The following is a 24,870-nucleotide window of genomic DNA, read 5'->3' as shown; positions in this document are numbered from 1 at the left end:
ATTGTGGAATAGTAGACTGATTCCACCTTGATATTCTGGGTCAATTGCCAACCAACACTGTAACTCCCTTCTTAGCCTGTTGACATGGAGGTAGGAAGGTCCCAATTGGCCAAGTGGCAATCTTAACTTCCAGTTTAATGGAATCATTGTTGTATCTCCTGGTGACAGCATTCTTCCCTCTGGAACTAAGATGTCTAGGCCAGCAGAACATAATGTTGTGGGAACAGGAAGCAAAAATTTTGTTAGTGGGTCACTTGGGGTGATGGTGAGTGGTGCCACTTCCACTTCCATGCCTTCATTCCAGGACCCGTGAACCCTGGCTGTGGAAGAAACAGTACCGTATTTTGGACACTGATTCAAGGCATACACAGCCTTCTGCAGAACTTTACCCCAGTCCAGCAAGGTATTGTCACCTAGTTGGCATTGTAAATATGACTTCAAAAGGCCATTCCACCATTCTGTCAATACAGCTGCTTCAGGAAGATAGGAAACATGGTAAGACCAGTGAATTCCATGAGCGTGAGTCCAATGCTGCACTTCTTTAGCTGTAAAGTGAGTGCCTTGGTTAGAGGCAATGCTGTGTGGAATACCATTACAGTGGATAAGGCATTCTGTGAGTTCATGGATGGTATTCTTGGCAGAAACATTGGGTGTAGGATGGGCAAACCCATGTCCAGAATAAGTGTCTGTTCCAGTGAGGACAAACCTCTGCCTTTCCATGATGGAAGAGGTCTGATATAATCAACCTGCCACCAAGTAGCTGGCTGATCACCCTGAGGAGTGATGCCAGATGGAGGGCTCAGTGTTGGTCTCTGCTGCTGGCAAATTGAACACTCAGCTTTGGCTACAGCCAGGTCAGTCCATGTTGCTGAGCCTATGCATAACCTCCATTCCTGCCACCATAGCCACTTTGTTCATGAGCCCATTGAGCGATGACAGGGTGGCTGGGGAAAGAGGCTGAGTGGTGTCCACAGAAAGAGTCGTCCTACCCACTTGATTATTAAAATCCTCCTCAGCTGAGGTCACCCGTTGGTGAGCACTCACATAGGATACAAATATCTTCACAGTTTTTGACCACTCAGAGAGGTCCATCCACATACCTCTTCCCCAGATTTCTTTGCCACCAATGTTCTAATCATGCTTCTTCTAAGTCCCTGACCATCCAGCCAAACCGTTGGCTACAGCACACAAAATAGTATATAATTACACATCTTGCCATTTCTCCTTGCAAGCAAAGTGCACAACCAGATGCACTACTCAAAGTTCTGCCCACTGGAAATGCTTCCCTTTGCCACTATCCTTCAGGGATGTCCTAGAAAGGGGCTGTAGTGCTGCAGCTGTCCACTTTTGGGTGCTACCTGCATATCTTGCAGAATCATCTGTGAACCAGGCCCCAGTCTTCTCTTCCTCTGTCAACTGATCATGGGGAACTCCCCATGAGGCCATCATTGCAGGCTCGGGGAGAGAAGGCAGGGTGGCCGGAGGGGAGGCCATGGGCATTTGAGTCACTTCCTCACGCAACTTACTTGTGCCTTTAGGACCTGCTTGAGCCTGATCATGTATATACCACTTACATTTGACAATGGAGGGCTGCTGTGTATGCCCAACTTTATGGCTAGATGAGGCAGAAAGGACCCAGTTCATGAAAGGCAGTTTAGGTTGCAGGGTGACTTGATGATCTACAGTCAAACGTTCAGTTTCTGCCAAAGCCCAGTAACAGGCCAAGAGCTGTCTCTCAAATGGAGAGTAGTTATCTGCAGAGGATAGCAGGGCCTTGCTCCAAAATCCTAGAGACCTCCACTGTGATTCACCTATGGGAACCTGCCAAAGGCTTCAAACAGCATCCCAGTCTGCCCCTGACACCTCAAACACCATTAGATCTGCTGGGTCATATGGCCCAAGCGGCAGAGCAGTTGGCACAGCAGCCTGGACCTGTTGCAGAGCCCACTCAAAATTGGCAGCCTTTCAGGTCACTCAATAAGTGGGCCATTGTAACACACCCAGGAACAATGCTTTGCATCCTTCAATCCAATCAAGTTGACTCTTAATATTAATCCTCACAGTGAATGAATAGATTTTCTATGATGTTGGCTCCTTGGAATGACCACCAGAGGCAATAAGCACACTTTCAGTGGTACTAGGAAACGAGGTCCTCCTGTGCCCATTTCCACTGGAAATGTCTTAGATGCTATGCTTTTCAATCAGGTATATCCAAACAACAAACAAACAAATAAAATAAGATTAATGTAGAATGAATTCCATAGTTCAGATTCTTAAAGATGGTGGAAAATTATCACATAATCGCCACCTGTTTTGAAACATTATCTTCTTTCTTTCCTTTCCTCCCTCTCTCCAAGTCAATGGAATGTCCTAGTTTAACTTTGATGTGGAAAATTTAGGCAGTCCTCAACCTCTCTAGGTATACTGAATTCAAAAAAAAAAAAAAAAGAATGACATTTTTACTTCCCATGGCAAGTGGAGTTCTCCACTTTCTTCTGATCCTCTTCTTCACCTTGCAATCTCTGTCATTTTGTAAAATTTCTCTCTGTCTCTGTCTCTCTTACACACACATACACTCACAATGTTCCTTAATATCTTCTAATCCTGAATTTCCTTTCTCAATTTGTTTAGTTATATCTTCATTAGAAATTGGGAAAAGTTTATGCTGGTTGTATTAGGGTTCTCCAAATAAACAGAACTATTAGGAGATGGATAAATAGATACATGGATTGATAAGTGACAGACAGATGAATGGATGGATAGGTAGATAATAGGTTGCTAGATGATAGAGAGACATAGATAGATAGATAGATAGATAGATAGATAGATAGATAGATAATAGATAGATTAGATGATAGACGGAAAGAAGAGATTCATTATGAAGAACTGGCTTACATGACTGTGGAGGCTGCAAAGTCCCAGCTGTGAGCTGCAGACCCAGGATATAGTTCACTTCGAGTCCAAAGGCCAGAGAGCCAGGAGAGTTGATGGTATAAACCACAGTTCAAGAACTAGAGAGAAAATGAGATGAGATGTCCCAGCTCAATCTATAAGGCAGAAAAAAAGGGAAGGAATTCCTCCTTTCTTTGCTTTTTGTTCTATTCAGGCCCTCAAGAGATTGGGTGATGCACAACCACCATATTGAGGAGGGCAATCTCTTTTACTCTCATCCAGAAACTCCCTCACAGACACACCCAGAAACAATGTTTAATCTAGATGCCCATAGCCAGTCAAGGTGACACATACAGTTTACAATCACACTGGCCTTCAACTCCAGCGCGCAATGTGGTCTTCCTCTTTATTCTCCAAATTCAAGTTCTCTCACTTACTACAAGTATCCATATTTCTTGGGAACCATCATTCTAAAAAACATTGACCAGGCCTTTTGTAGGCATTTCTAGGAAAAATAATATAAAATACGGAAGAAAGTGAGGGGAGTTTAGATATAATGCATTTTTTTTGTAGAAAAACGATAGTGGGAAGGTTAGTAAAGAATCGTGCTGTGTAAGCAAGATGTAAGCTTTAGACAAAGTGAAGAAGAGGGGAGAAGCCTAGACAAAATAATACCATACAGAAAGAGAATATTCTTAAATATATGAACTTCTCTTATGGCAAATTTCCCAGTGTTCATTCCTAATACAAGGAGAGTAAGAACTCCACAGAAACCTCAAAAAGAGCTTTTTCTTGCGATGGGGTTAGGTGTCTAAGGAATAAACAGGACTTTTGAAACTTTACTCTTAAGTGACAGATCAGTGAGGAGGAAAGACACTGATAAGAAGCACTGAGATACTACAAATACACTTCATTTGCTATAAATACACTTCATTCACTGAACTATAATAAAATTCACTTTTATTATATGTGAACAAAATATAAAGAACTTGGATATTAAAGGGGCAAAAGTAAACAAAAAGATAGAAACTGTATACAAATCTAAGTAAGCATTGTGAAAAGCATAATGATAATAATTATTAAACATGTGGAATTAAAAACAAAGTGGAACTAAAACACAAGAGACTAATGACATGGAAAATGGGGCAGGTAGTCATTATTTAATAAAAGTTTTTAAGATTCTTGAATTCTGGGGAGGAAAGTAAAAAGCTAATTAACTTTAGTTTTTACTAAGAATATGTATTAAACATTGAAGAAAATTATAGAAAAATAAAATTGACAGTATTTGAGTTCTCCAGAGAAACAGAACAAATTGGAAGTGTATATATACACAGATATAGATATATATATGTTTTAAACAATTGGCTCATGAGATTGTGGGGTCTGGCTACAGGGAATAGTGAATTAATTACCGTCTTGAATCCAAAGGCAGTTTGGAGGCAGAATTTCTTCTTCTTCAGGGGACCTCAGTAATTCCTCTTAAGGCCTCCAACTGTTGGATGAGGCTCCCCAACATCATGGAGGGTGACCTGCTTTACTCAAAGTCTACTGACTGAAAGGTTAATCGCATCTAAAAAATACATTCACAGCAACATCTAGACTGCTGTTTTACCAAACACCGGGTACGATAGCCTAGCCAAGTGGATATAAATTAACAATCACAAACAGCTAAACATTCCAAACAAGCAGACAGAGAGAGAAAAATAAAGAAGTGTGAAGGGGAGGAGAATTTTCAATCAGTTCTGTAAAAGGCAAAAAAATAGAAAAACAGAAACAAATCGTAAATATAAAACATAATGGAATTAAATCCAAATACAACAGTCAGGGTAATTATCACCAGCTACCTCAAGAAATAACCCCTGAAATCTCACATGATGGACATAATTCAAGTTTATGTCTCACATCACAACCCAATGTGAGTTATACCACCGTTTACATCTTGTAGTGACACCATACCATGTAGCCTCCAAGGCAGGGAAGAGAAAAAAAGGAAGAGACATGCAAGCCCCTACCATATTGGCTCATGTGGCCTGGACCACGTCTGGTCTAAGTCGTTGACCAGAAGTAGCCATGTACCCCAAGCTAACTGTAAGGGAGGCCTGGAAAAGTAGGAGGCACATAGGATGTTTGATGAGCACTAACTATCTCTGCTTCAAGTTGTCTTCATAACAAATGCAAACATTAAAATTGACAGGTAACAGTGATTTTCATATTGAATTAAAATGTCTGAAACAAAGGCATTCGTCTATATATGACTTACACAAATACCGCAAATCTTAGGGGAACAGAAAGACTGAAAACGAGAGATAAGATACACTATGGAAACTCTAACCAGAAGAAAGCTGGTATGCTACTATTAATAGCAATCAAGAATACTTTAATTTTTTAAAAGAGTTATTAGGGGTTAAGAAAGTGTCATGATAGAATAAAAGGAAGAAGGAAGACTAAAAAATTACTAGCCTGCAAGGTCATAATAACAAAGCCTATGGATAAATAAAGATAAATACATCAGAATAAGAACGTTTTCATATGTATAATAGGGAGTGATTTTACCATATCTCTCTTAAAAATTGATAGGTCAAGCAAAGAGACACAGATATTAAAAGTACCTTAAACAAGATGACTTAATGGCCTTATAGAACTCTATATCAACTAGATAATTAATTCTACATGCCCCATTATATGAAGTAACTCATGAAAAAACCAAAGGACCACAATCTAGATCACAAAGCAAGTATCAGCAAATCCTAATGATCCAATAGCATCTAGACTACATTCTCTTATCATAATGCAATACAATTAGAAATTGGTGTAAAACAATTGACAAAAAAGTTTTAAAATAAAAAACACTTCAAAGTAATCCATGGTTTGAGGAAAAACAGTTTAAATTTACAAAGTACTTAATAACAGAATGGAAATAAAACTTCACCTCAAAATTTGTGTGTGCAAATAAAGTGCTACCAACAGGAAAATGTAGTATGGAATGCAGATATCAGGAAAGGATAAGAACTGATACTAATTATCTACGGTTTCTGCTCAAGGTGTTTTTAAAACTGCACAGAAAGAAATAAAAATAAAAGCAGAAATTAATGACCTAAGGAAAAGCATTAGACAGGGTTGACAGAAAGCTGATTCTAGAATAAACTAGCAAATAAACAGAAGACAAGAACAATTAAGCAAACAAAGAGAGAGAACACAAATGAATAGGATCAAGAATGAAAAGGGGATCATAACTGTAGATGCAGTATAGATTGAAAAATAAAAATTGATACGTTGGAGTATATGAGCAACTTTATTCAAACACATTTGAATACTTAGGTGAAGTAAACAACAAGATTAGAGCAAAATTTACTCAAAAAGAAAGAGTACACCTGAGAACTATAACCATTAAATAAACTGAATCGGTAGTTAATACAGCAAAATGACAATGTGTTCAAAAATGTCAAGGACCCATTATGCAATTTGTTCCAAAGAATAAAAAAAGAAGAAAAATTTCCTCAGCTTATTTTATGAGGTTGATACAATCTTGATGGCAAACCCTACAGAGGACAGTACTACAAAGAAAACTATAGGCCAGTTATTTAACTAGAAAGAGAAGCTATAAATGAAACATTATAAAACTCAATTCAAATGTACATATTTTAAAGATCTGTAAATATACAGTAAAACATTAACATTTGCCAGATATGGATGATGGGAACAGAGGTGTCTGTATTAATTTCTAATCATATCTAATCATATGAAATCATATTAATTTCATATCATATCTAATCTAATCATATCTAATCATTTAATTAAAATCATAAATATTTTAATTAAAGTGAACCTAAGAGGAGATAGAACATCAGTCCTGCAATAAAATCTGTTCTAAAATAACAAAGAAAATAGGTCTAAAATGAGTCTGGAAATGAAACAACAACCCTCATCCTTTACACCAACAAGAGGTTCTGACTTTCTTTCTTTTTCTAAATTCATGATGCATGCCTGTTTTCATTTCTTTTAAATGATCAGAGGCTGATCATTGCAAGCAACAATCCCCTGACCTAACTTTTCTCTCAACTAAGCTCGCAGCTCCAGGATCAACCATTCTAAATCTTTCAAATAGTTCTTCTTTTACTACCTCTCTTAGTAATATTATTGTGCTATCATGTATTTAATTAAGTGGGGCATTATCTGTTTAATTACTGCTATGATGAGGGAGATGTAGTTCACTCAGAGAATATCACATCACATTTTCCCACCCATCAATTTTCCAATATAGGTACATTACTATGTTTAGTTTCTTCATTTTTTAACCTAATATACTGAGGGCGTTATTTCCTGTGTAAATGATAGACTCTGTGCTCTTTAAGATGAAGCTATTTATGTCCTCATTCTTCCCTTTAGCTTCATTTTTTCCTCCTCCTCTCAGCTTCTACCTCTTTAACTTTGATATTGTGATAGTCTTTACATTTTATCTATGTCCATAATTGTTCCATAGCAGAATACAGAAGTCCCTTCTCTGAAGCCATTTGATGCCTTAAAGGACTCCCTTTGATTTTTTGTCAGTGAGGCATTTGATGCTTTATTGCCAGTTGCTCTGTGCAGGAGAGAAGGGGTATTCTGTTCCATAAAATAACTTGCAGTGAATTATTCCTTTTTATTCTCACAACGGACTCTCATTCTCTACCTTACCTGTTCTTTTCAAGGCCTGGCCTTCTCCCAGTTTTTTCTACCTCCTTGCTGGCATTTACCCTATAATGCAAGTTTTGGGTACAATAACTGAAAACGACTGAGGAGCAGAAACTATCTAAATAAACCATGGTGGCTGAGTGCAGTAACTCATGCCGGTAATCCCAGCAGTTTGGGAGGCTGAGGTGGGAAGATTGCTTGAGCCCAGGAGTTTGAGACCAGCCTGGACAACATGGCAAAACCCTATCTCTACTAAAAATACAAAAATTAGCCAGGCATGGTGGCACATGCCTGTAATCTGAGCTACTCAGGAGGCTGAGGTGGGAGGACCCTGAGCCTGCGAGGTCAAGGCTGCAGTGAGCCAAGATCATGCCATTGCACTACAGCTTGCATGACAGAGCAAGACCTTGTCTCACACAAAAAGAAAATAAAAGGCCCATGGTGGTGTGGCTAGGAAAGAGTGCCAACCCTGCCCAAAGGGAAGGTTTCTTTGCTGAAATTATACACTTTCTTTGATCAACTTCTCTTTACTCCATCATAGTTTTATTCCCCACCAATTTCCCCCACACAGTCACTCTATTTTACTTAGTCTCTTGGTAGTATTCTCAGAATTCAAACTTTAAATTAATTTATCTATACTTCTGAGGAGCTATTTGTTTTCCTACTGTATATTTTGCTTTCTCCATGGGAAAGATATGCTTGGGAACCTCATGCAGTCTTGGCGGGAGTTATGTAGCCACTGGGCTAGATATGTCAGAACACACAGCATAGTGAGCCATTTCCTGGCCAGTTCCATCGCCCAGGGCCAGACCCTTTGGGCACTCCACAGACTGCACAGCCCCAGCATGTGGGGGCTTGTATATGGGAACTTCTGACGTCACAGGATCCTTGAGGTGTTGCTTCACCAGCTAGAAACCTCTGCGGCCGGTAGCACCTTTGCCTGAGTTTTGCTCAGGTCCACTGGGCTCATTCCGCCCACTCAGCCTGGCAGGCTACACTTGGCTCACACTACCGCTCCTGGGCTGGATCCCACGCCTGCCAAGGGTGATTCCGGGCAGAGTGGCGAGGGGTGTGTGAGTGAGCATGGGGTCCAGCCACTGTGCACAGCTAAGTGTGCCAGCTGCAATGGACTGGGCAGCTCCAGGTCCTTGCTCCGGGTGAGGCTGTGGCTGAACCAGACATACTACAAGTGGTTTCCACCACTGGCACCAGGGAATGCAGTGGCACCCAGGAACTTGGAGATGCCAGGAACCACAGTCTGAAAGAGGGTCTCACAGCCCTGGCTCAGGGAGCCCTTAGGTCTCAGCTCACCAAAAGGCTGCAGCTCTTCTCTCCTGCTCATTGCTGTCAACATGGTGAGCTGGGGAAGGGGGTGTGTTTCAGCCCTGGTTGTGTTACAGCTCTTTTCATTTACACCATTTGGGGGGGTCCCGAGTTCTTGTCCCACATCCAGGAAGAATGAGGTTTGCAGACAACTGGAGAGTGAACAAGGTAAAGAGGTGCTTTACTGAGTGACAGTGCAACTCTTAGGAGGCCGAAATGGGTAGCTCCTTTCCACAGGCAGGTAATCCCAGCATCCATGCAGCACCCTCAACAGAGGGGAGACACACAGTGGGTAGCTCCTATCCACAGGTAGATCATCCTGTTGTCTGCCCATGTCTGGCTGAGTCCAGAGTTTTTTATGGGCTTCAGAGGGGAGGAAGTGTATGCTGATTGGTCCATGGGTGGCCACGAGCTGGCCCAAGAAAGCACCATAAGTTCTCACTCCAGTTTGTGAAACTGACCGTCCAGCCCCCTTCCTTCAGGCAGTCCCTGGCTTGAAGGTGGGGCTTCACCGAAAGCCCACCCCTTTCCACCCAGGAGCCTGTCTACCTCCTGCCACCACCAGCCTACCATCCACAGCGCCCACTGGCACCCAGGCTGTGCATGCCGAGGGTCACCTTCAGGCCCGTGCAGAGCCACCCTCGGCTCCCTCTTGGCCTCCTTCCTGTGCTCCTTGGCATCCAAAATCCAGAAGGGGCCAAGGTGGCAGGGGGCTAGAGTGTCAATGCTGCCCTGAGCATATGCACACCTGGCTGGGTTGCAAAAGCCTCAACTTAGCTCCGAAATCAGCATGGGGGCTGGGAACAGGGAGAGGCCAGGCAGAAGGAGCAGGCACTTCTGAGCCTGTAGTGGAAGAGAGGTGGCCCGAGAGCACAGGGATGCTTGGGTCCACAGCTGGCTAGATGGCTGCAGCTGCACCCAGGAGGGCAGGGCTCTCCCACCTTCAACTCAGAAGGGGACATAGCTCCCACCTGTTCCTGGCTCCCACCACCTCTGTGGAGCACAAAGCCAGACAGGCTGACACTGCTATTCCTGAGACCCTTTTGCTCCCAGAAGAGTTTTCATGGCCAGCTGCCTCTGTTTTCACTGCTTGGTGACTGTGGTGTTCTGTTTTGTTCCTATTTCCTTTTCTCAGAACAGAAAGTTTTTAGAATTAAAATTTCAGCTGACAATAGATCCCCTCTCCCAGGGAGCAGAAATATGGATATCCCTAAAGGTCTTGAGTGTTTCAGTCGTTCACTATTTTACACTCAGTATTCCATGATTTTTATCTAGATATGCCTGGTGGACAACAGGTGATCGCCAAATATAGGTCGTCCCTCCCATCTCCAAATTCTGATGCTAGAAATCGGGAATGGCTATGATAGTCCAGATTTTCAGAATTAATAAGATATTTATATTGCCCTAAGAGATATGGAAGTTGAACAAAATAAAAAAATTCAAAGTAAAAGTAAATAAAATTACTTTCTTTTCCTGTTTAGTTTGAGGTCATGTGTAAATATCAGTGAATGTGATGTCATAGAGGATTTTTTTTTTAATCAGAATTAGGTTCGAGTTGTATTATGGAAACTTCTAACCAAATTGAGGGAAGATGCTAGCAGGTCAGAATTTGGGAATTAGATGATCTGGCTCCAAATTCAATACATATTGTCTATGTAATTAGCTGTGTCGCCTAATGTATTAATAATACCTTTTCAAGAAACATTGTGCCATCTGTTCTGATTCCTCAATTGCCTTAATTCTTATAATAAATATAGCTTCCAAAGTTTAGAACTTAATTTTCAGAATTTATTTTAATTGACAGATAAAGGTTGTATATATTTATCATGTACAAAATAATGCTTTGAAATAAATATACATTGTGGAATGGCTAAATCGAGCTATTTAAAAATATGCACTACTTCACATACTGATCATTTTTCTGTATTGAGAACACTTCAAATCTACTCTCTTAGCAAAGCCACGCTGGCTTTTGTGATTTTTGTTTGCTTGTTTGTATATGATACTCTCATTTGGGTCAATAATTTTTTTTAAAGTCTATTGGAAGCAGAGAAGTAAACTTTTTGACCCAAACTTAGACGTATTTAAAAGTTCAAGGCATAAAATGATGTCTCAGGGTTTGTGTCATCGGTCAGAAACACAGAAAATCTTTTGAACAATGCCACAATGCAATCTAAGATTGATCTAACTTACTTCAAGAAAACAATGCTCTTGGTGCCATCCTACCTGCTCTTTATAATTTCTACCCATAAGTAGAATAATCAACAATAACATAACATGTTAGTGTTTTCCATTTCCTTATCGTATGAAAATCTCTTTCAATGAATTCAAAAAATTCATCTCTAATAAAAAAGTAATTTGAGGAACATTTAGGAAAAAGGCATAATATATAAAGCAACGTAAACAATAACTTTTAAACTTGCTTGTTTAGAAAATCACTGGGGTACAGGTTAGTCAGCCTGATAAACTCTAACTTGCCTTCAGGTCTCATCATCATACCTCCCTCCTCCAACAGAGCCTCCTCTGACAGCCAAACATCTAGGCATTTCTGTGCTCCATTATGGTAATGATTGTCTTTTTTTATAAGTGATTATATTTGTTTGTCTTTCGCCTTCCATGCACTCCAGTTCCATTAGGGAAGGCATAGTCTTTCCATTTTGAATATCTGGTGCTTGAGACAACTAAAAAGTTTTGTTGGGTAAATAAATCAATTCACTTATCTATTAATCAATGGCAGTATGCTTTAGTGAGAGTAATTATGAATATTTAATAAATACTAGGAAGAGGAAAACAACATATATTAAAATTAATTAAATGCCAAGCTATCTGTTGAATCCTAACAGACTTTATAATTTCATTTTTTTCTACTATAATGATGTTTTAAATTACCTCACATTTTCATAAACAATTATTAACTAATAAAAACATACAACAACTTACATAAAAATAGACTCTTTTGCATGATATAGTTGAAACTTTTATATAACTTATATATCCATATGTATGAATATATATATGTATACAGACACAGAGAAAACCAAGAATTTATTGTTTAAAAAAAAAAACTCTAAAAAGCAAGAAACAAAATACCTTTCAACTCAAAGAATCTCATTTATATTTCACATATGCTGTAGACACAGCTCAGGAACTCAGATGTGATGCTTATGCATATGTATAAAGTATAATTAGCTTAGAAAGTGCTGCTTCATCACCTGTCCTGATATTGTTGATGTGCTTCAATAACTTACCAAGCAATGCTGGAAAAGGTTCTCTCCAAATTCCAGTGAGTTGAAACGGTGCTTTTCACCCATAACATGTTAGTGTTTTCCATTTCCTTATCGTATGAAAAGTCTGTCCTTTAAACCCGGATTGCTGGCAGACTGCTTGTAACTGACAGTTGTACGCCATAAGCTCTTCACTTTAATGTTTTAGAGAGCTTCTTGAAACATTGAGGCAAGTCTTTTCCTCCAAATCTCTTGATTTTAACCTCTCAATTCCACAGTGCTTGGATGAGGTGACTACTCTCTTTTCTCTGGCCTATTCTATTACAATAACCAATTGATGGTTCCTTTTTTCCCACACAGCTGCCCAATACATCTTCCTAGACTACAGCTCTGATCACACTCTCCTACTCAGAAACTTTCAATGCCTCCAAATTGCTCATTGCTCAGTTTCCTTAATCGCACCTTCAAACCTTCCAGAAATTGACTCTGACCTGTCTAATAGCCTTACTTCTCCACATTGCCTTTGACAAACCCTACAATCTTAGGGAGCTAAAATACTCACTCTCACATCCACGCATCAAAAGTCCCTGCCTGCCTCCCTGCCTTTCTTTATACTGTTTCTACTATATCTTCTACATTCCGGTATATACCACCTGTCTTCTTTGATCTGAGCAAGGAGTTGTTGACTAAGGATCAGGAAGAAATCACTGACTTCCTAAAAAGCAGTAAAGAAAAAATTGCCTGGAAGCAAAGAGCAGGTGATATTCAGAAATGCAAGAAGATAGAAAATTAGCAACACGGAGGTTTGTATCAGTAGATGGCCTTCAGTCAGGGCCGCCATGTTCCTGGATGAAGGTGCAAGAGTCAGTGGAAAATCAATACGTTGATAATCATCCAGTCAGACTAACCAGAAAAAAATAAGAAAAGTCACCAACTACCAATATCAGGAATACAAGAGATGAAATCACTACAACTTCTGCAGACACTAAAGGATATTAAGAGGATATTGTAAACAATTTTATGGCAATAATTCAACAATTTAGATAAAAAGGGCAAATTCTTTGAAAATCACAAACTACCAAAACTCAGTCACAAATAAATCATCTGAATAGTTCCATATTCATTAAAGAATTTAATTTGTAGTTCAAAACCTTCACACACACAAATTCAGTTCCAGATGACTTTACTTGTGAATTCCACCAAACATTTAATGAAGAAATAATAAACTCGTTCAGAAAATTGAAGACGAGAAAATACATCCAACCTCATTCCACGAGGCCGGTATTACTCTGATACCAATGTCAGACAAAGATAGTTTTTTAAAAAAGAAAATTATATTATATAACAATATCCTTCCATGAACATAGATGCAAAAGTTCATGGCAAAGTTATAGTAAATCAAATCTAATGATTTATTCAAAGGATTATACATTATCACTAAATGAGATTAATCCCAGGATGTAAGATTGGTTTAATATTTGAAATTAGTCAGTGTAATTTACCATATAGCAAACTAAAAAGCAAACTGTATAATCACCTCAATTGATAGAGCAAAGGCATTTGACAAAATGCAACATCTATTTTTTTAAAAAACAGCCTACTAAGAATAGGGGAACTTCACTACCTGATCACTATAAAAATTTATTTTTTAAAAAAACCTAACAGCTAAAATCACACTTAGTAAAAAACTGAGATTAGGAACAAGGCAAGGATATCTGCTTCCATCACTTCCGTTTAACATTGTACTAGAGATGCTGGCCAGTACAATGGGCAAGAAAAAGGAAATAAATGGCATCCATATTGAAAAATAAGTACAATTGTTTTTATTCACAGATACTCTAGAAGTCTAAGCATAGAATCCTGGTGGTTCATGCCTGTAACCCTAGCTCTTTAGAAGGCTGAGGCACGTGGATCGCTTGAGGCCAAGAGTTTGAGACTACCTGGGCAACATAGCAAGACCCCATCTCTACAACCCAAAAAAAGTTTAAAAAGCATAAAATAAAATGCTATCTATTTAAAAAAGTTACTAGAACTAATAAGTGAGCTTACCAATGTTATAAGGTACAACATCTATATATGAAAATCAATAATTTTGAAGACTGGCAAAGATACGTTGGAAGTTGAAATTAAAAGGATACAGTTTACAATAGCCTTAAAAATGTGAAAGACCCCCTACACCGAATACTCCGGAGATAAATTACGGAAAACCTAAATAAATCAAGAGAGATACCATGTTCATAGACCAGAAAATTCAATATTCCTATAATCCTAGTTTTATACATATTGACCTACACATTCAATGCAATCCCAGTAAAAATCCTAGCGGGCTTTTTCCTAAAAATTGACAGGTATATTTTAGAATTCATATGGAACTGGAAAGGAGAAAAATGTTGGAAAGGTTATACTACCTGACTTCAATACTTACTACCAAGCTATGCTAATCAGAAAGTGAGGTGTTGGTATCAATATTGACAAATAGATTATTAGAACAGATTAAAGAGTCCAGATATAGATTTAGACATGTGTGGTCAAATGATTTATGACATAAATACAAAAGCAATGCGAGGTACATTTATCAAATTCTATTAGAGGAATTGAATATCCACGAACAACAACAAAAAAATGAACTTCAGTCTGTATCTTGCACCTTATTCCAAAATTAACTCAAAAGAGATGCTAGACCTAACTGTAAAACATAAAAATACAAAACATCTACAAATATATAAGAGAAATCTTTGTGATCTTGGGTAAAGCAAAGTTCTTAGATACAACACCAAAAGCATATCCTCAAAGGGAAAAAAAAATTAACAACTTAAACTTCATCAAAATTGAGAACTTCTTCCCTTCAAAAAAAAAAAGCACTTTTAAGAAAATGAAAAGATAACTACAAACTAGTAGAATATATTTCCAAATTACATATCTGATAAAGGACTCACATCCAGATTATTCACACATATCATTCAAAGCTCAAAAATAAGAGCAAATAGCCCAAGAAAATTTGAACAAAAGATTTAAACAGATACGTCACCAAAGAAGGTAGAAAATAAGCATGTGAAAAGATGCTCAATGTTATTAGTCATAAGGAAAACACAAAGCAAAACCAAAATGACCAATTAGAATGTCTAAAATTTTAAAAGACAGGTTATACCAAGTATCAACAAAGATGTAGGCAAATGCAACTCTCATACACTGGTGGTGGGAATATAAATAGTTCAGATACTTTAGAAAACAGGTTGATAATTTCTTAAAAACATAAACATAAATTGCCGTATGATCCAGCCATTCTGCTTCTATGTATTCACTCCAAGATGAATGATGGCATATGTTCACCCAAAAATTTGTACACAGATGTGTACATATCCCTATGATGAAATACTACTTACCAATAAAAACGGTCAAATATGGATACACACACAACATGGATGAATGTTGAAACTATGTTGAATCCAAGTAGCCAGACAAAAAGAGAGTACATCCAGAATGGTTCCATTTATATAAAATTCTATGAAATGCAAACCTACAGTGATGGAAAGCAGACCAATATTTTTCTGGGGACAGAGAGAAGAGAAAGAAGGATAGAAGGAAGGGATTCAAAAGAAATGATGGATATATTCTCTACCATGGTTGTGTTAATGGTCTCATGGGTGTATAAATTCAAAACTTATCCAAATGTAAATTGGTTTGCGTGGTTTGTTTATGCCAGTTTTACATCAATAAAAGTATTAAACAGTATGGTCATCTCTGGTCCTACCACAATTTCCACAGCTTAGATTTTAGCCTCTTTCACTGTCATTTGGGCCATCTTCCTCTCCTCTCTCTTACCTATTCCCTTTATTTCCTTTTTTAAATTCTTTTCAAATTTTTTTAATTTTTGGAACTTGTATTTTAGGTTCAAAGGTACATGTGCAGGTTTGTTATATAGGTAAACTCTTGTCATGGAGACTTGTTGTATAGATTTTATCACGCAGGAACTAAACCTACCACCCAATAGTTTTTTTCTGATTCTCTCCCTCCTCCCACTAACTACCCTCAAGTAGGCCTCAGCGTATGTTGTTCTCCTCTTTGTGTCCATATTTTCTCATCATTTAGCTACCACTTATAAGTGAGAACATACTGTATTTGTTTTTCTGTTCCTGCATTAGTTTGCTAAGAATAATGGCCTCCAGCTCCATCCATGTTCCTGCAAAGGACATGATTGCATTCATTTTATGACTGCATAGTATTCCACGGTATATATGTACCACATTTTACTTTTCCAATCTGCCACTGAGGCTATTCCTTTTATTTTCTTATGCTCGGCAAATCAACCTTTTCGCCCCACTGTAATCCTGTGCCTCACTTTGCACACCTGAGGTCAGTTTTAAAATTATGACTTTTAAATGCTTGTCAGATTATATTCTTACAAAAAGGTATTCACACTCCAAGGCCCTGGGGAAAGCTGTTTTCTTTTTTCTTTTTTTTTTTTTTTTTTGTCTAGTTTTATCTAGTACTACAAATAGCCCATATTATCCTGGCGATTCAAGACTGTATTATCATCTTTGGTTATTTTACTACAATAATGTTGGCATCTACTGAGACCTACTTTACCTCTATACATTTTATCCCTTTCCAAATTGACTCAGACTCCTGAGCTTTAAAAATTCTTCTCTCCACTTTTTAGAGTTTTCTCTTCTCTTTGCTCATTGTCAGACAGATTGTCAGCTGTCACTTCTGCTGTTTTCATGTGTTTGTTTAGAGAATCTTCACACATTCTTTCACTGTAGTTTCCTGTCTCTAAACTGTTTTGATTCAGAAAACCTATAACCAAATGTTATAGTAAAAATGATGTGTAAATTTGGAACAAATATAGAATCTGAATGGGTAACCTGAGGCTTACTTTGTGAGTTAAAGTGCATTGCATCTGTGCCATTAATTTTGACACTCTTTTTTTTTTTCCAAGATAAATGACACTTATGTGATGTTACTGTATCTAATTCCCAAGAGAACTGTAGCAATGAGAATTCCTGGTTTCCCAGTAGAAAACATCATCGGTTTTCTGGAGAATAATTTGCCAAGGTTGTCTTTTGCAAGAACTATGTTCAGTGTTCCTTTTTATTCATGTAGATGTTTCCAATATATCTTTTTGTAGATATCATAGTATTGTACAATCAGTCTGTTCTATGAGCAATCGATTATTTACCTGAAAGCTCTTAGAATAATACATTAAAATAAATTTGACCACAGCCATACCAAGTTCTGTAATCTTTTGTAGTTTAATGTTCAAATAATGTGACTGATAAAAATAATGTAACGAAGGCAGTCTGGATGCCTTCGTTACATTATTTTTATCAGTCACATTATTTGAACATTATTTGAACAAGTGTTATGCCTGTGATAATCTGAGTTCAGATTTATATCTTCAACAGTAAGTATTTAGCATTCTCCAACCCTTCTTGCAATTGCCATACTTTTCTAATTTAAAATTTGCACATAAGATTCTATTTGATTTATCTCTTGGTATATATGAATTATGTAATGATGGCTGAGAAGCAAACACTATTAAAATGGGTAACTAGACATTCAAGTTAAACATTCCTTTTCCCATATCATTCTATTAACTTTGTGTCACCTTTTTTAGTCTAAGCCTAAACAAATATATCTTTGCTTGGAGATAATTGTGGCTCAGAGATTGTCATTTAGAAGATTGTGTTTTGCCATACTGCTTTAAGATGCATTTTTAAAAAGGAGCAGTGTTCTTTCTCATTTCAGCACTTGGGAGACACAGGAAATGCTCCCCTCACTCCACAACTAGAGTGAAATTTACTTAGGGATAAAGTCAGGGGATGTGTTTAGTTCTTAATTTGCTTGACTTCTGCAGCGCGTCGTAATACTGCTCAGTTATGTCCTTGCAACACCGCAAGTTATGGATTGGGTCACTTCTGCCTCTCTTAATTTCCATGGTGTCATGCTCTCCTAATTTCTCCTTTTCATCTCTGGAATGCCAGTCACCTTGCCAGCTCCATTTTCTCTACCTACTCTGTAAACATTGAAGTTCCTAAGAACTCTGTTCTAGATCTTCTTCTCATACCATAATAAACAGTCTCTTAACTTTAACTACCAAAAATGTGCTAATAATTTACAATTCTATATCTGCAGCCCAGAACTCTTTCCTGAAGGTAAACTCTGTGTACCAACTGCCTTCTGGATCCCTCCACTCCATTATTCTATGGTTTTAGATGTATGACATTTGTTTTTCTGTCCACAGGCAACAGGTCCTCGGGGTTTGTTAAAGGAAGATGCCAAAGGCTCTCTTCAGAAAAGCTTCAGGATTCTTAACGAAGCCAAGAAGTTAGCAAATGATGTAAAAGGTCAGTGTGGCCATAGTTTTTATTATATTCCAGTTAACTGAGTTGTTACTGGTAAGATATTCTATCACACTACTGGAGAATATCATTTCTTTAGCATGATTTTTGTGATGATTCTATAATCTACTTTATGCAAATAAACTTTCTCACTAGTTTTACAAAATTTTGTCTACCTATCTCACTTCAAGTAGGGTAATATTTCACAATTTTTAAGTCTCATTTCTATAGCATCATTTCACCTGTATCTAATGTATAGTAACTTTTTGTGTAACAAGTTTTTAAGAGTCTCAAACCTAAGCCAGCCATAGTGGCTTACACCTGTGATCCCAGTGCTTTGGGAGGTCGAGGCAGGAGGATCACCTGGGGCCAAGAATTTGAAATCGGTCAGGGAAGCATAGCAAGATCCCTTCTCTACATAACATTTTGTAAAACTTAACCAGGTGTAGCAGTGTGAGCACATAGACATAGCTACTTGGAAGGCTGAGCCAGAAGGATCACTTTAGCCCAGGGGTTTGAAGTTACCGTGAGTTGGATCACACTACTGTACAGCAGCCTGGGTAACAGAGTAAGACCCTGTCTCTAAAAAGAAAAACAAAATTAAATACATTTTTCTTTTTTTGAGACGAAGTCTCGCTCTGTCACCCAGGCTGGAGTACAGTGGTGCAATCTTGGCTCACTGCAGCCTCCGTCTCCCAGGTTCAAGTGATTCTCCTGCCTCAGCCTCCTGAGTATCTGGGATTACAGATGCGTGCCACCACACCTGGTAATCTTTGCAATTTGAGTAGAAATGGGGTTTCACCATGTTGGCCAGGCTGTTCTGGAACTCCTGACCTCAAGTGAACCTCCCGCCTCAGCCTTCCAAAGTGCTGAGATTATAGGCGTGAGCCACCGTGCCCGGCCCTAAATACATTTTTCTTGTATTTTATTTCTGATTCAGGGATCAAAATGCACAAAATATCTACTGCTGTATTATGGGTTTCGTGTTAATAATACATCATTAAACATGGCTGCTCTCTATATGAGTCATTACATTTATTATTTCATGCACGTATCTCTTGTTTCTCATTTGAATTGCCACCTGTTTCTCTCTCCAGTTTCATTCCCTACCATTTTCTGTCTCATATGTGTCTCCCCAACCTTACCTAAGTATTCATAATCCCTCCCAAACATGGTACTATTCCAGGCCTTCATGTTTTCAGTATTATTTCTTCCCCTTGGAATGCCTCATCCTTCACTTCCCTTCTTTGTCTAGCCTTCAGGATTTAGTTCAAATGCCATCATTTCCAGGAAACCTAACACTTCATCTGATTTACATGCCCCGTCTCTGGTACAGTTTTCTCATAGACTTGTCAAACTACCGCAGTCATGGACTAATTAATGTTTCATCATCTTTTTAAATTTTTTAAAAAATTTTATTGATGCATAATAGGTGTATATATTTTTGGCATTCCATCTACTTGAGGAAAGACATGGAGTTTTATTAACTGTGTATTTCTAGTATGCTTAATAGTGACTAGCTCAAATGAGGAAATACTTATTTTTTACAATAAATGGTGTTGGCTTACCTTACTTATCTTCAAAAGAGAAGAGGTTTTAAAATCATTTATATTTGGCATGTTTTGGTCTCAGTAGAGGTTGATATAGAATTACAAGTTCTATCTCCATCATAAGTGAAATTTTAATAGTACAATTCTTCAGGCTGTGTATTACAGGTGAAATAAACTCCCTACATACATAATTCTGCTCAGCAGGTACCTCTTATTACAATCTGAAGAATGACTATAAAAAGCCAAAACCTGTGTTCCTATTGTACAAATGGACTCAATCCCGTGACTTTGCGGTCATTCCTTCCTATCTCATACCTTTGCCCAGGGCTGGGAATAGGAAGGATGGGAGTGAGGTGATTCATGCAAGTGCAGGAACCAATCCTGTCTTTAAGATTTTAGTAATATCAGGGCTGTGCCCTTGCCTCTATTTCCCCACAAACACTGGTATTATAAAAATGAAGACTGAGTCCACTTGTCCAACAGGAACACAGGTTTTAGCTTTCTATAGGGACTCTACAAATTGCAATAAGAGCTCTTTACTGTGCAGAATTATGTATGTAGGGAGTTTTATTTCACCTGTAGTACACAGTCCAAAGGGCTGTACTATTAAAGTGCTGTTTATAATGGAGATCAAATTTGTTCATCATGTATCTTGTTTATTGCATCAATTTTGATTTTTTACATATTGCATTAAAATATTTTTATCTTGACTGCAGAAATTTTTAATGCACCTTTAAATTTTGCACCTGAACTGAGTGCCTTAATGACCTCGTTCTGCTTCCAACCCTGCTCTTGCCTCTATTTCCCCACTTACACTGATATTATAAAAATGAAGAAAGAATTTTATTTTTAGGCATTTTTTTCCAAGAGAAAAAGCAATCTAAAGACAAGTATGGTAGGAAGGGTTAGGAGACAGAAATGTTCGCTCGTTTAAATTTCTTTTTTTGTAGTTCAGGTAGTACATTATTTAAAGTAATGAAAACCCACAAACTACTCAAGTAATAATTCCTCTAGAAAACCAAGCCAAGGCTATGACGGAGATGGGAATGTTTTCTTGCTACATTATGACATTTCTCTGATTTGTGGCCAATTACAGAGGTTATAAAATGGCTGTTAATCAGGGAAATGCCATATATTACCACCAGGAACTGCTGAAATAGGCCCTACAGAGCAAAACTCTTGACAGCAGCTATTAAAATAGAGATTTAGTCATTTCTCTCTCTATGGTGCCTGGAGTTAGAAGGAATAAAAATGGTGAGGCCAGTATACCCTCCATATTTCTAATTTGTTGCTTGGTTCAATTCAGTACAGTTCAGTTAGTTCGTGAGCTTCAGTCATGAATGACTTAGAACTGCTCCCTGCCATTTTTATGCTGTCCTTGCCTTGAGGGAGTCTGAACTTGCCACGAGCAATTTGTTTTGCTTTTTAATTTTTTAATATACATCTGTTAAAAGTAAATTTGCCCTTGTGTGAATTTGAGATTTGAAGCCTGTCTACATTGCACTGATCAAATGTCTGTGGAGATAAAAAGTATTTTGTTGATGAATATGAGGCTTGGTACAAATTGATGACTAAAAGAGTGAGAAGATGAATTAGTACCACCGGGTGAATGAATACTACTTTGCAGATGGACAAGAAATTTTTTTAGGCTGGGCGCAGTGACTCATGCCCTGTATGTAATTCCAGCATTTTGGGAGGCCAAAGCAGGCAGATTGTTCGAACCCAGGAGTTCAGGAACAGCCTGGGCCACATGGTGAAACGCCGTGTATACAAAAATAAAAATAAAAAAAGAACCAAAACTTAGCTGGGCATGGTGGTGCGCATCTGTAGTTCCAGCTACTCAGCTACTTGGGAAGCTGAAGTGGGAGGATAACTTGAGCCCAAGAGGCAGAGGTTGCAGTGAGCCAAGATCGCTCCATTGCACTCCAGCCTGGGTGAGAGAGTGAAAGCCTGTCTCAAATAATAATTAATTAATCAATAATAAAAATTAAAAAGAAATTTTTTCAGTAAAATACCAACTTCAGGTTCTTATGGAATGTGTATAAGGCAAGGAAGAAGTAGAGCTTGGTTTATTAAAAGTTTGAGAATATTAAGATTTTAAAATTATACATCTTATTTTATATTGACTAACTTTTCAGTGTTATTTCCTTTTTCATTTATCCCCGGTTTTTGTCTTTGCCCAAGATAAATGAAATTACTTAAGTACTTAGGAAAATAATAGGTAACATGTTGGCCAGGTGCAGTAGCTCACACCTGTAATTCCAACACTTTGGGAGACCAAGGTGGGCAGATTACCTGAGGTAAGGAGTTTGAGACCAGCCTGGCCATCATGGTGAAACCCTGTCTCTATTAAAAATGCAAAAATTAGCTGGGCATGGTGGTGAGTGCCTGCAATCCCAGCTACTCAGGAGACTAACGTAGGAGAATTGCTTGAACCCAGGAGACGGAGGTTGCAGTGAGCCGAGATTGCACCAAGGCACTCCAGCCTGGGCAACAGAGACTCTGTCTTAAAAAAAAAAAAAAAAAAAAAAAATAGGTAACATATCTATAAAATAGATAACACAGGAAATAAAAAGAACTATTCCCTGGAGATCTGTGACACCTCCCTTTGAAGGAGGTGGTTTGTCTCATAGCACTGTAGCCTGTGGTATATAATTACAGTTAACTCTTGAATAATGCGGGAGTTGGAGAGCATGGATCCACTGCACAGTTGAAAATCCACGTATAACATTAGACTCTTCATAAACTTGACTAAAAAAAAAAAAAATCTATTCCCAAGCCCAAGAATAATGAATCAGTGCATTGCTTGACATATGGTGCTGTCCCACACAGAGAACAGTATGAAACATTATTCCAATCATTAAGTTTTATCAAACCAATTGAAGCCTTCCTTCCACACTATGGTCCTCCAAACACTCAGTCATTCTGTTCAGACAAGTGAGTCATGAAGATTCTGAGATCACGGATGTAATACACTTGCAATTGCTAACCTGTTGAGATTCTGTGTTATTATTTTATATTTTTAAAATAAGAGAATACACTGGAATACTGCAGTGCTGCTAAATCAAAGTATGATATAGGAGTGCAATTGTGACTAAGGGATCCTTTTATTACTAAAGATATACTCCTTTTGAATTTGCATATTACCCTTTGCCTGAATCAGCCTTTCCATAGCAGGCATGTACAAGACAAGCAAAATCTGCTCTATTGACAACAATTTTAGACTAAAAGGATGAAATTAAGCCTGGGTGCCCTGGCCTACTGTGGTCTGGAGAACAAAGCAGTCTTTTGCAGGTGAAATTGCCAATCCCTCCTACAAAGCTTTGGTTCCTCCTTTAGAGTGTGAATGGTGGAAATCAAAAAAATAAAACGAGGGTGGACTTCGATTAGGAGAAAAAATGAAAAGTGGCAAAATAGTGGCAAATATAGAGGGGCAGGTTCTATTGGCAAGATTATCCCTAAGAGTGAGTAGTAGCTTGTCATATCCAAACCCACTAGGTGAGTAGAGGATAAGAAACAAACATTCAGAACATTCCCGTATATCATCTCAGCAAGAGACAAAGGCCTGTGCGATAAAAACTGGACTTAGAGCTAAAAACTCATCTGGACTTTGTTGTGATTAAATCCAATCAGAGTCTGAGATTCTGTGGGGTTTTTTGCAAGTAAGTTAATTTAGACCAGAGATAAACAGAAATGCCTTCAAGAGACTTATGGATAACATAAAGGGATGGTGGGGCCTGTGTTAAACCAAAGAGTATTTGTCTTATTTAAAGGTATTCAAACTCAATTTTCTTGCTGGCCAAAAGAAAACAAGTCTGCAAGTCCACAGTCAGCATGTCCTAGAGGAGTCAAATGCGGCTGTTGATATCTGGTGGTTTTAGTTTTCCATTCCGCTGGCTGCAGAGAGGACTCCCTTTTATCCCAATATCCTAAATATTTGCAGAACCTGCTGCCAGACAAGTACACCTTCCCACCTTTCCTGAAGCTCCTACTATGACCTCCTAGTGGGAGGAAGAGCATCTGCAAGCATGGTGTTCATTGTGAACAAGATCTAATTTTTTACTTTCAAATCAGAAGAGGGTTTCTCCATAACCTGACTTCCTGTGAAACAGTCTTCTCTGAGGTTCCCATATGTGGTCACTCTAGTAGGTATGCCTGTCTGTGCAGAATAAGTAATCAGATATAGAGCACATCCCAAACTTGTGACAGCTACTGGGGAAAGGGAACACAGGAGTTACAATCCTGAAAGAAGGCTAGAAGTATAAAGGTTCAGGAAATGATACCATTCCGAGTCATTGTCACCGAACTCAGTGATTGCCTGCATAATGCACAGAATTGGAGGGATTTTTCTAAAAAGTACAAAGATTGGGTGTAGCAACCTTATCAAATCAATTTGCTGGAGACCTAGGAGAGGAACACAGTTGTAGATTTCACCTTCTGTTCTTTCTCACTCGGGTGCCCTTCTTTCCTACCCAGGTCTCAAGATCCTGCACTGGGTCTTTAGGTTGACTTAGGGGACAGGGTCTTTAGAAATCTCAAGAAGCTAAAATCTGAACACAGTGGCTTACGCCTGTAATCCCAGGTCCTTTCCAAAGTCATCACATTTCCATGAATTTCACCCTTGTGAATGGGGCATTCTTTCAGGGCATTTTATTTGTGCCCTGTTCATATTAATAAAAAATGAAAATTCCATTTGAGAAACTCAACTGGATGGAATTTGAATAGTCAAATTAGACGTTCCCATTAAAACTTATAGAAATCATCCTGATATTTAGTTTACTAACTGCCTATGGTAAATTCAGCACTTTTTCATGCATCTCCCAGTTTATTTCTCGTATCAGTCACATGAAGGAAGATGTTGTCTTTATT

General features: G+C 38.3%; 1 protein-coding gene across 4 annotated transcripts in view; it reads left to right on the top strand.

Annotated features, from left to right (window-relative positions):
* Positions 1–24,870, top strand: part of LAMA2 (laminin subunit alpha 2) — a 622,674-nt gene that overhangs the window by 505,186 nt on the left and 92,618 nt on the right. For all 4 annotated transcript variants that reach the window (XM_033235504.1, XM_033235503.1, XM_033235507.1 and 1 more), the window contains one exon: positions 18,355–18,457. In XM_033235504.1, coding sequence (XP_033091395.1) covers positions 18,355–18,457 — 103 coding nt within the window. The remainder of the gene's footprint in view (positions 1–18,354; positions 18,458–24,870) is intronic.

The sequence above is a fragment of the Trachypithecus francoisi genome, unplaced genomic scaffold (assembly GCF_009764315.1).
Source record: "Trachypithecus francoisi isolate TF-2019V2 unplaced genomic scaffold, Tfra_2.0 Lachesis_group15, whole genome shotgun sequence".
In the NCBI taxonomy this organism is placed as follows: domain Eukaryota; kingdom Metazoa; phylum Chordata; class Mammalia; order Primates; family Cercopithecidae; genus Trachypithecus; species Trachypithecus francoisi.
The sequence above is the reverse complement of the archived record's forward strand: the minus strand, read 5'-3'. Positions and strand labels throughout refer to the sequence as shown.